The 12,273-nt window shown below is 39.1% G+C and overlaps 1 protein-coding gene and 1 pseudogene across 6 annotated transcripts; one reads left to right on the plus strand and one right to left on the minus strand.

The window, feature by feature from the left end:
• The first annotated feature begins 1,623 nt into the window (after positions 1 to 1,623).
• LOC147548724 (cationic amino acid transporter 5 pseudogene) lies at positions 1,624 to 11,950 on the plus strand (annotated as a pseudogene). Of its 5 annotated transcripts, none has more exons than XR_015237623.1 (3): positions 1,624 to 4,230; positions 4,564 to 4,952; positions 10,880 to 11,950. The product of XR_015237623.1 is annotated as a cationic amino acid transporter 5 pseudogene, transcript variant X1 (transcript). The 5 variants fall into 5 exon arrangements; XR_015237626.1 differs by lacking the exon at positions 4,564 to 4,952 and having other exon boundaries at positions 1,792 to 2,025; positions 2,376 to 4,230; positions 11,690 to 11,950; XR_015237627.1 differs by lacking the exon at positions 4,564 to 4,952 and having other exon boundaries at positions 1,811 to 2,025; positions 2,382 to 4,230; positions 11,690 to 11,950.
• LOC147548725 (uncharacterized) lies at positions 5,880 to 6,626 on the minus strand. The gene has a single exon (XM_086668107.1). The coding sequence runs from the start codon at positions 6,624 to 6,626 to the stop codon at positions 5,880 to 5,882; it is 747 nt and encodes a 248-aa protein (XP_086524233.1).
• Positions 11,951 to 12,273: the final 323 nt, after the last annotated feature.

A 12,273-nucleotide genomic window follows, 5' to 3' on the forward strand; every position in this document is an offset into this window, starting at 1 on the left:
AGGACCTTCAACAGGATAATAGTCGCAATCCCTAAAGAATCGAGATTGAGGAAAAAGCATTTTTTTGATGAAAGTCAGACCAACATCATATGGACACACCCATCTTCCAATGAAGCCTTGATTAATCGGTTGTAGTTCTTGTTTGGAGGATGGTTTGGTAAATTTTAGGGTGAGTTTCCCATGGGAGGCAAGCGAGTATTGAGGAGCCATGATATAGCAGAGAGAGGTAGGTTTAAGAAGATGAAGATGGAAGACTGCTGCTACCAGGTTGAAGTATAAATAGTAGGAAGGAATGAGGAAGAGGACGATTGCTACCAGCCAATATTTCATCATTTCTTTGCATGCAAGAGTCTCGGGAATCAGCTGCACCTCAAATCTGTCTACTCAGATTGGATTGTGGTGATAGACAACATAGTAAAGACAGAGAGAGAAACCGGACCCCAAAACCAACTATAAAACCAAAACCGGCGGAGTAAATGATAAAACCACTCGAGAAGAAGATTAAGAGTTAGGGTTACCTCTACGTGTTGATCTGCGTTCCTCTTTTTCCCCGGATTAATTGCAACGTGGAGCGTAATAACTTCTGGTGGCTGAATTGGAAGAGTTTATTCTTCTCTTGAGAATCGTAATCTGCTGACCCCCAATAGCTAGGGTTTATTCTCTTCACCCCTTGATCTTCGCGTGGCTTTAAACGATGATGCTCTTTTGTCTCTTATAAACTATTTTGGATGGAGTAGGTATGATCATTAATGGCTGAATCCGGCTGAATCTGTGTTTCTCACGTCTCGATTGGTTCTTGGGATCGTAGGGTTTGTTGAGCTTGAGTTGAAGGTGGAAAGGAGGAGAGAATCGCCTGCTGACGTCACGGCTGCTTCTCTCTCCTCCTATTTATCTACCTAAACCGTTCTTTGTTACTACCGCAGAAGCAGAAGGAAAAAATGACTATGAATCAAAGATCAAGGCCATTCTAGAGATTGCATAAAATGTGTTTGGTGCGCTTGGTCCTTTAGTTGCACAGGTGGAACCGTCGCTAAATCTTGATGAAACATAACTCACGTTTGACCATCATTTTTATTTAAGAGGCATTCCATCCAATCCTAACATCTGTTAAGGGCATGAAACTTAGATCGTCGAAATCTCATTTATCTGTTGTTTGGTTTCAGTAAATTTTAGATCTAAATTTAAGAGTTCGAGAAGAAGAAGGAAACCATGCCCAGGTCTCGTGATTTGTCTGACTCTAGCTAATTAAAATTGTTCTTTAATAATCAGGGACAGAATCAGGATCAAAGATCAAGGGGGCCAAACACACCTAGAGAAGTACAAAAAAACAGCTAAAGAAGTACTGAAACACAAAAAATTTAAAAATTCACTATTATGTGGAGTCGAAGACAGGTCAATTGAGTTATAATTACGAAGTAATACTAAGAAGCTACTAAGCATTTATGTTTTCTATTAAGTATTATATGCATCTCAACAAAAAAAAAGTATTATATGTATCAGTAGACAATTCTTCCGAATCATGGCTATAGTAGAATAAAGTAGACCTACGGCTAGGTCGGGGGGGGGGGCCATGGCCCCCTTCGGCCTAGCTGCAGTTTTTTTTTTTTTGTTAAGATGGCCTAGCTGTAGTTCCGTCCCTGTTAATAATCCAACTACTCTTTTATATTGGTTCCATTTTTACAAAATGTCTTCAATTTTTTTCTTTATATATATAACCATACTAGTTTTCCCTTTATCGTATGGGTTGACATAAAATAGAGCACCATGAGTTCAAGGGATTAAAAAAAAACCAGAGGAGAGTGATATACATATGATGAAAGAACAATACCCTTTTGTCTCACCTCCAAACTCTCTTCTCATTTTCTATATCTGCTAACCTAATCCCTCCTGATTCATTTAAATTCTTCTTCTTAACAGTGAATGTTTCACAAACAAATATCACTCAAATGGCTTTCCTTCTCATGGTTTAACATCAGATCAATTGATGGAGAGTTGAAGACATCTTATTCAGCTATAATAGGAAAGGTTAGTTGGTTTGTTCAAATTTCTTCTTCTTTCTTTCAATTGAGTTTTTTTATTATCTCTAACAACTTCAGATTTTATTTCTAATAAATCTCTTCCAAGTGTAGTGGTTGTAGTGAACTTAGAAGAAAACAAGTCAAACCCATCCCTAAATTGTTATAGTTTCAAACATTAGTCAGTCCAATTAGCCAATCAGGGTTAATTGATCATCTTTGTAGTGGTGGGTTTTTTTTTTTCCTAATTTGATGATCATGAATTACTCCTTATTAAAAAGTCAAAAGGGGTATGTGTAAAATCAACCAAACAACATGTGAAATAATTTCATGATCTTGACAAATTGTTGAATAATCAAGTTTAAGGTTTTCGATAACTAGATCAAGGGGCTAGATCATGTCTCTGTCTACCTCTTTGCTTCACCAAGCCAAGGAAGTGAATGTGGAAGAACCTGAAGCAAGAAATTATTGGAGATGGGGTAAAGATGAATTCTTCCCTGAGCAGTCTTTCCAAAACTGGAAAAATTACAGATCAGCCCTTTCTCAATCTGCATTTCGATTCAAGAACCGATTCCTCAACCGTTCTACTGATTCAAATGAACTCGATATCCTCAGAAAACAAAGCAAAAACAACATGAAGAAATGTCTTACGTGGTGGGACCTCATATGGATTAGCTTCGGTGCAGTGTTCGGTACTGGAATTTTTGTCCTCACTGGACAAGAAGCCCACAACCATGCCGGTCCGGCTATTATCATATCTTATGCAATATCGGGTCTCTCGGCATTACTATCAGTCTTCTGTTACACAGAATTTGCTGTCGAGATTCCAGTTGCTGGTGGTTCTTTCTCTTATTTAAGAGTAGAATTAGGAGATTTTGTCGCCTTTATCGCTGCAGGGAATACCCTTTTGGAAGCAATTGTTGCATCAGCTGGACTAGCAAGATCTTGGACATCGTACTTTGCTACGCTTATTGACCGTGATCCAGATTTTTTTCGTATACCCATTACTAAGTTTGCAGAAGGCTACAATCTCTTAGACCCAATTGCCGTTCTTGTGATATTAATAACTTCCACAATAGCCATTTCGGGTATTCGGGGAGCTTCAAAGCTAAATTGGATTGCATCTGTTCTTAGTGTTTTAGTGATTTTCTTTATAATGATAGCTGGTTTTATGAAAGCAAATCCGTCAAATTTAACTCCGTTTGCACCATACGGAGCAGGAGGTGTTTTTCAAGCAGCAGCTGTTTTATTCTGGGCATACACAGGGTTCGACATGGTTGCAACAATGGCTGAGGAGACTAAGAATCCCGAAACTGATATACCAATCGGGTTAATCGGTTCGATGTCTGTGATAACTGTTATTTATTGTTTAATGGCTCTGTCATTAAGTATGATGCAGAATTTTTCTGAGATGGATGTGAATACAGCTTTTTCGGTTGCATTTGAGAGTGTAGGAATGAAATGGGCAAAGTATATAGTAGCTTTAGGTGCACTTAAGGGGATAACTACTGGATTACTGGTCTGTGCACTTGGGCAAGCACGATATACAACTCAGATTGCTCGGTCACATATGATCCCACCGTGGTTTGCCCTAGTTCATCCGAAAACTGCAACACCCATAAATGCCACACTTTTAGTAACCCTAACTTCAGCCTGTGTAGCTCTATTCTCAAGCTTGGAGGTTCTTTCAAGTGTTTCTTCACTTAGTACTCTCTTCATCTTCATGTTAATGGCAATCGCATTGCTTGTCAGACGATATTATTCGAGGGATACTAGTCCTAACTCTGATATATGGAAATTGGTTATGTTTCTTTTGATGATTATTTGTTCGTCTATAGGAACGATAATTTGTTATAATCATACAAGTAATAGATGGGCCGGATACATGATAACAACACTATTTTGGGTTCTTGGGAATTTAGGAATTGTGTTTTTTCTTCCCCAACGACGTGTTCCGAAGATCTGGGGTGTTCCATTAGTGCCATGGCTACCGTCTTTATCAATTGGGATAAATTTGTTTTTAATCGGTTCACTTAGTTATGAAGCTTTCATGAGGTTTGGTATCTGCACTGCCGTAATGTTAATATACTATATGTTTTTTGGTCTACATGCCACATATGATGTTGCAAACCCGAAACAAGACGATCAAGAAACTGTAGATAGGAAGGAAATCAAAAGGGCGAGGTGAATTTTAGAACCAAATGGAAATTTTGAGGTACATCGTGATACACTGATACTTAACAATATGATTGTATCTTGTTCTTGTTTCTTAATATAATATCCAATGTCCATATTGTTAGCCGACTAGCGCGACCACATCAAGTTTAACTGCATACATTATTGATATTAAATTACACTATCACTGCAGAAAATTTATGCCTAATAACTCCAATCTTTAACAAATATATACATCAATGAGTTTTTGTAATGGTTAACCAGATATCTGGGAGTAGTATAACAACATCCCTTCATCCCACATCTTTAACACCACATGTTGAACCATGATTTGATGTACCCATTTCCTTTTCTTGTTTGTGTTTTTATGCAGTTTCCGTTTCTGTTTGCGTTTGGTGTTTTTTATCGTCCGGGTTTGGTGCTTTATATCGTTTGGGTTTGGTGCTTTCCGCTCTTGTGGTTTTGATTTCTGGTCCATTGAAGTCATAGTACGAGTGTCACAGATTCAACTGTTCTGTATATTAAACTCAAGTTATTAAGAGTATAAATAATGTCCTAGAGCCTATTTTGTTTAACCTTTAAGAGTCCTATCAAAATAGCTAATGGTAGTTATGAGCATATTCCATTATGTGATGTATCGAAGTCATGAATGTAATCATGTTATTTGAAAAAATATTATGTATATTAACATCAGTACGAACAGACACAAGTAACCATGTGGTAATAACCAAGATGGATATTTGGATAGTACCTAGGCCAGCAGTAAACAAATGATAAAACTTTTTTTTTTTTATTAAGATAAGCGGAGTAAGGGACTCCGGCCCAAAACAAGAAGACAAAAATAAAACGAAAGCAAAACACAATCAACTAAAAAACCCCTTACATTAGCCCCACCCTTTCCTTTGCCTTATGGTACCCCTAGAGTCCTCGTCAACAATATTCACTAATTCAGGTGGAAGTTGTCCTATTGTTAACACTGTTTCTCCGGTGTTTAACCTCATTTTTGCCAGATAGTCCGCCGCTCTATTTAATTCTCTAAAAGTATGGGTTACCATCACACTACTGAACTGCTCTCGCAACTTTTGAACTCGTCTCCACACCCGTTTTGCTCGCCATGGAACTGAGTGGGCTGGTTTAGTGAGTAAAGAAGTAACACTTTTCGAATCCAATCGTATTTCCACGTTGTCTAGGCCCTGGTCCTTAGCAATTCGAAGTCCCAATTCCACTCCTTGGAGCTCATGCAAGAAGATTGTTCCTTTAGTTGTCGTTGCCGTGGCTGCCGCTAAAATCTGACCTGTTGGATCTCGAACGATTGCTCCATAACCCGCACTGTCTGTATCCAAAGACCCATCTGTGTTGAGAAGAAAAGTTCCTTGGTTTGGCCCAATCCACCTAATAGCAGTATACTTTGGGTGGGATACATTCAGACTCAAATTCCACCTTTCCATAATGTCGCTGGTCTCTATGCTAGCTTCTATCCGCTTTGTACCATTGCTAATTTTAATAATAATTTCTTCATTGATCTCACGAATCACTTCTGATTGTGGTCGGCACTTCCCTTCAAAAACATATTTGTTTCGCTCTCGCCAGATGTGGTAGATGTAGGCATTTAGAGTCAATCGACCTAACTGACTCTTTAAAGAGGCACCCTTAAACTGAGAGATACACCATTGAATTTCTAATTCCCAGCTATATATCGACACTTTGGTGAACATAACCCAATTTGTGGAGCAGCTGCTCCCATATAGGTTGTGTCACTACACACCCAAAAAGTAAATGGAAGTCTGTTTCATTCTCCACTTGGCAAAACGGGCATTTTGGGTCTTCAACCACCCCCCACGCAGCAAGTCGCATTCTCGTTTTCAATCTTCGATGCAATGCAATCCATGAGATGAAACTATGACGTGGTATATTGCCAGCAAACCATACTAGTCCCGCCCAGTCAAGAGGAGGTCCTCGAGGACGTAGGACCTCATAGGTGGCCTTTAGTTTGAACCCCCCTTCGTCACTAGGTTTCCATATCTTCTCATCTTCGCACTCCATGTCTACTGATAGGGTTCGGGCTTCTGTCACAATATCTCCCAGTAAAGATTCGATATAGGTGGGAAACGTCCAGCCGTGAGTACCTAGAAAGTTTGCAACTGTTGCTTTAGGATGAAGATAAGGGTCGAACCTGAAATTGACAGTAGTGTCATCTTGAAGCAATCCTCTTGGGTGCCAAATATCTTCCCAAAACTTTGTAGCTAAACCGTTCCCAATAATAGTAGTAGTCAACAACTTAGCTTTTTCTCGGCTACTAAGAATTTGCCTCCAACACCACGAACATTCACGAGGTATATCCATTGTCCAAAACTCTTGACGCTTTATGAGATTATTAGTAACCCATTGAACCCACAGAGTATTATTCTGACTCACCACATCCCATATATGTCGCATATTTGCTGCTTCAAAGATGGTTTCAATTCATCGAATTCCCAAGCCTCCTTCCTCCGTAGGCAGACAGACCACGTCCCATTTAATTGCCGCACGATTCCGGTGTAGATCTGCTCCTGTCCACAGAAAGCTACCGAATATTGACTTAATTTCATTTATTGTTCTCTTAGGGATCACAAAAACCGCTGCCCAATACAGAAGCATGCTATGAAGAACAACTCTAATAAGCAGTACCCTCCCTGCAAAAGATAAGAACCGAGAATTCCAGGACTTCACCCGATGTCGTAGTTTATCAAGAAGAGGTGTACAGTCTTTATGTGATAATCTCGTGGAAACAAGCGGAAGTCCAAGGTACTTTATAGGGAAGATACCATCACTGAAATCAAGAATGTTTCTTATTTCGGATTTAGTATTAGAGGTCACTCCTGCATAGAAAATAGTACTTTTATTAATATTGACTTGAAGACCAGTTGACTGATGGAGGAGCACTAAGACATTCTTGAGTGCAGTCGCAGACTCTGAATTTCCTTTAAAGAATACCATAAGGTCATCAGCGAAACATAGATGAGTAACCTTTGGATTACGACATTTAGGATGAAGCTTAAACCGACCAGCAATCTCTTCCTTCTGAATTAAAGAAGCAAAAACCTCCATAATCATAACGAACAGATAGAGAGAGATGGGACATCCTTGTCTCAACCCCTTCTTACCAGGAAAGAAGCCATGGGATTCCCCATTAATGAGGATCGAGAATCTCGAAGTAGTTATACACGTCCGTACCCACTCTATGAATCGAGAAGGAAGATTGAATTTCTGAAGTACTTTCAATAGAGAAGACCACCTAACCGTGTCATACGCTTTCCGGAGATCTATTTTTACTGTACAACGCGGTGGCCCAGTCAGACGATGATAATTTCGCACTATCTCATGAGCAAGCATGATGTTATCCTGGATAGACCTCCCAGATATGAAAGCCGATTGACTGGGACTAATCATCTGAAATATAACAGTCTTCAACCTGATAGTTAAGATCTTTGTAATACATTTGTAAATAACATTACAGCAGGATATTGGCCTAAAATCAGACATAGAAGACGCATTAGCTACTTTAGGAATTAAGGTTACAAAGGTAGATTTTACTTCCTGAAGTAGCCTCCCTGAACGGAAAAATTTTTTGACAGCCGCTACAAAATCATCCCCGACAATAGACCAGCATGATCTAAAGAAATATATAAGACGAATACCCATCCGGCCCTGGCGAACGATTGAAACCTATAGTAGATAAGGCTTCCACTATTTCATCTCTCGAAACTTCCTGTATTAGTCTCTCGCCTTCCTCCTCAGAAAGTGAGAAAGGAAATTGTAGTCCCTCCAAGATAGAATCTTCCGTGTCACTTACTTCCTCAGTCCCGAACAACCTTTTATAGAATCCCACTCCTTCCTCTATAATCTGCGATTTATTCTCCAAAACATCACCATTTTCCGCAATTATCCTGGTTATAAGATTACGTGATTTCCTTTCTCGGATTGAGTTGTGAAAGTACGTTGTATTTTGGTCATCCAACGTCAACCATTCAACCTTTGATCGTTGACGCATCATAGAGAATTCCGCACGAGCCGCCTGATTATATGCTCTTACTGCTTCCCGTTCTTGATTCAGTAGACTTTGATCCGTTGGTGCTTCCTGGAGCTGAACCTGTACTGACATAAGATTAGCATGAAGAGTGGGTACCTGTTCATGCTCTCGTCCAAATTGAGTCTTCTTCCAAACAGCAAGTCTTCTTTTTAAAAACTTTAGTTTAGTCACCAATCGAAACATAGGGTTGCCTCTAACTCGAGTTGCCCAAACTTCCTCCACTACTTCTTTGAACGTCGGATGATCAACCCATGCATTGAAGAATCTAAATGGTCTCCTGATTCCACTTGTCTGTTCAGCAAAAGGGACTAATATTGGAGAATGGTCTGAACTTCCTGAGGGAAGAAAGTCAGCTTTAACGGCAGGGAAAAGATTAAGCCAATGGACATTAATAAGAGCTCTATCAAGTTTAGAACTGATGTGATCTTCGCCAACTTGCTTATTCGACCAGGTGAAGAAACTTCCGGTGTACGGACAGTCGAAAAGACCCGCATTAGTGACACAATCTAGAAATTCCAGTGCCCCATGAGTCATAGTCGAATTACCACCACACTTCTCTGTTGTGCTTAATATAGCATTAAAATCACCCATGACAAGCCAGGGAGTATTTACTTCTTGGTTTGTCTGATGGAGTAAAAGCCTCCATAAGTCCCTTCTTTTATAAACATCATTGCTGCCATATACTATTGCCAATTTAAAACTCTCTCCTCCTACTAATTGAACCCTTCCCGTAAGTGCTTGATAATCTTCACATTCTAGAGTAAAATTCAATCTGGACGGATCCCACCCTAACCATAATCGAGTGCCTACCTCTCTCGTACTTGTTCTCACAAATTTCCACGTTGGATTAATACTTTTCTGAATTCGTAATTGATTTTGAGGTTGGACATGCGTTTCAATCAGCCCACATAAAACAATTTGATTCTTTCTTATTAAATCTCTGAGTTCCTTGACTCTTAGAGGGTCATTTAGCCCTCGAGTGTTCCAACATCCCAAACTAATCATCTAACAGTTGGTTATGTGAGTTGCTAGGCTCACTCTTCTTCTTCTTCAACATATGGAGTTCTTCTCTTAGAGACCTCTCTCCCGTACCGATATTTGACAAAAGTGTAAATTGTCGAGGAGACATCTCTATATTCTCCTTCCCATGTGATCTAGTATCTTTTCTGATTGGACCTCCTACTCTTGATGTCTTTTTTAAATTTCCAGTGCTTGTATGGAACATATTCTTTGTACCTAAATTCTCTCGCGGATCTAGTTTATATCGGTCCCTAGATGGTTGCCCTCCATCAAGATTCTCCACTCCAGGTTGTTTTGAGTTCACTACACAATGTTGATTCCCTTTTGTTATATTCACATCATTGTTCTTCTCTTTATATTTCCTACTGTCTTTCTTTGTTACCTCTATCCATTCGCTCTCCTTTGGTTGCGCTATCAATACCTTTTTCCGTGAAGCTCCATCCTTTTTGTTTTCTTCGTGGTTTATCACAGGTGTTTCCTCCTCCAATCTAATATTTTCAGAATCGATTTCTTTATCATTTATTAGATTCTGTGATGCACCCACCTTTTTTGTTTCTTGAGTAGTTCTCTTTTGGTTATGAATCATACAATTTTTTATGTTATGGCCGAAAACACCGCATGTAGAGCATTGTTCTGGTTTCCATGAATATTCCACCCTTACCTCTTCTACCTCATTATCATCTATCTCAACTGGGATCACATCCCTCAACTCTTTTTCCCCTCTTATCTCAATACAAACTCGTGCATATGACATCCGAGACCTAGCTTCAGTAGGTGTATCTAAAATGATTGGTTTTGCCTAGTACACTTGCTATCTTACTAATTCCTTTGGGGTTCCACAGAAGTATTGGAATATTTTTTAGCGTTACCCATATTGGTATTGTTTTCTGATCAGCTATCTCCTTTTCGACGGATGGTTTCCATGGCCGAATTATGAATAATCTTCGAGCAATATAGAAAGGTTCATCCTCTATAATCATCTGTCTATCCTCATCTTCCGATAATTTTATCACAAATAGTGATGTTCCATGAATGGTCAGCTCCATCGTTCCTTTTAGCTTCCATCTTCTTTGCAGTGCGCTTTGCACAGCCACATATGACACCCTAGGTCCTATGAACGAACCTATCAACAATGACTTGCAGCTTTGCATCTCATCTTCAAAATCCGACGTCGATATGGCTGCTATCTCTCTCCCTTTTTTTACTTTCGGTGGTGAGTAATCTAATATTGTTTTATTAGCATTACTCTTCTTCCTGAATAATGAAGCCCAATTCAAACCCTCCTTCTTTTCACCTGCCATATCCATGCCATTTCCATCTTGTTTCGTCTTGCCTTCCGCTTCGAAATCCACTGCCATCGACTTTGTTATCATAGTTTGTATCTCTATCGAGGTCTCCTTTCCTGCTATCATCATCTGGTTTTGTACAGTATTCTTTCCAGCCACTAAATCACCTATTTCTTCAACAGGTGACTCCAGACCTTCACCCTCCTTATTCCTTTCCGAGGTATCCAAGACCAGTGGAGGATGATCCGTTCTCCTCTCCATGTCTCCGATGAAGAAACCCTAGTTCGCTTAGACTCTCCTCAGAAACCCGGTAGTTCAACAAATGATAAAACTTACAAATTTATTTCTACTAACTTTGTCATCTTTATTAGAAATTTAAAAGTTTTTTTATAGATTTCCAAATAGTAATTCCCTAATTTTTTTTGTTGCAAAGGCGACTAAATTAATAAAACAAGTGCATTATTACGATGTTTGTGCGAAAGAAAAGATGGAACTACTGTCCAAATAGAATTATAATTACAAGTAAGAGCCCATTTAGCTAGATTGCCAGCTTGAGCGTTTCCTTTGCGAGGTATATGAGAGAATTTGACGCCATGGAAATGTGAAAGTAGGTTTCTAATTGCTTTGACATGAGCCTTCGACTGCCAGTGAATCATTTTACTTGGGTTTTGAAGATGCTTAATGATCGCTGGATTGTCACTTATAACATGTATGAATTTAACATTGTTGCTAGATGCCCATTCGATTCCCATTAAAATAGCTTGGATTTCACATTCTTCATGTTTCTTGATCCAATGGTATCGACTTTTGCATTTATGAATTGAGCTTTGTGGTTGTGAATTACGCAACTAATTAGGTAAATCCCTAAACTTGAAATACAAAATAGATAACCATGTGTTTAAACTGAATCAAATACCCATTATGGATAGCTATTATAATAGATAATTACTATTACGTATTTAAATTGAATAACATAGTCATTATAGATAACTACAATATAACTAATTGTTCTCGAAATATTTCTAGTCACTTAGTTAGCCACAGTTCCTTATTTCCCTTGACAAAATCCTTTTCCTCAAGGATCATTTCTAAGGCTGATGTCTCTGGTTCCTCCTCGTTCACAGGACATCTTGAATTGGTGTGCCTGGTTAAGTAGGACACATGAAACACTGGACGGATTTTCGATTCCGTTGGGTAGTTGAAGTTAATATGTTACCTTTCGTATTCATTCCAATACTTGATATGGACCATAGTACTTGGGTGACAATTTGGTATTACCAGGTCGACATGTAGACCTCTGTTTATAAGGTTGTAACTTAAGATATGCAAACTCTCCTGTTCGAAGCTCAACCTCTCGCCTTCCTTAATCTACTTGTTGTTTCATCTTATTTGGTGTGGAACTTATTTTTTTTTTAACTCTCTTCATACCTAAGTACGTTGTTGCAATATTTCATCAATTGACTCCACTTTAGCTTCACCCGGTGCATATTCTAACAAACATGGATGTGATGTACCATATAAGGCTCAAAAAAGAGTTGTTCGAGCAGAGATGTGATGAGATGTGTTATACCAGTACACCGCCTGTTGAAGGTGTGCTAAATATGGGTTGATATCAACCCGGTTTGCGATCCACCAGCCCGCATACAAAGCAATCGGTTTCGGCGCAAAATTTTGGACCCGTTAGCAGGGCTGATCTCCAAGACAGAGT

The sequence above is a fragment of the Eschscholzia californica genome, unplaced genomic scaffold, assembly GCF_041429995.1.
Source record: "Eschscholzia californica isolate CP2 unplaced genomic scaffold, dmEscCali1.0.p SCAF_3, whole genome shotgun sequence".
Lineage (NCBI taxonomy): Eukaryota > Viridiplantae > Streptophyta > Magnoliopsida > Ranunculales > Papaveraceae > Eschscholzia > Eschscholzia californica.

Bases quoted from the DNA above. Each gene is read 5' to 3' on its own strand.
- LOC147548725 (XM_086668107.1), bottom strand. From the start codon at position 6,626: ATGCGACATATATGGGATGTGGTGAGTCAGAATAATACTCTGTGGGTT.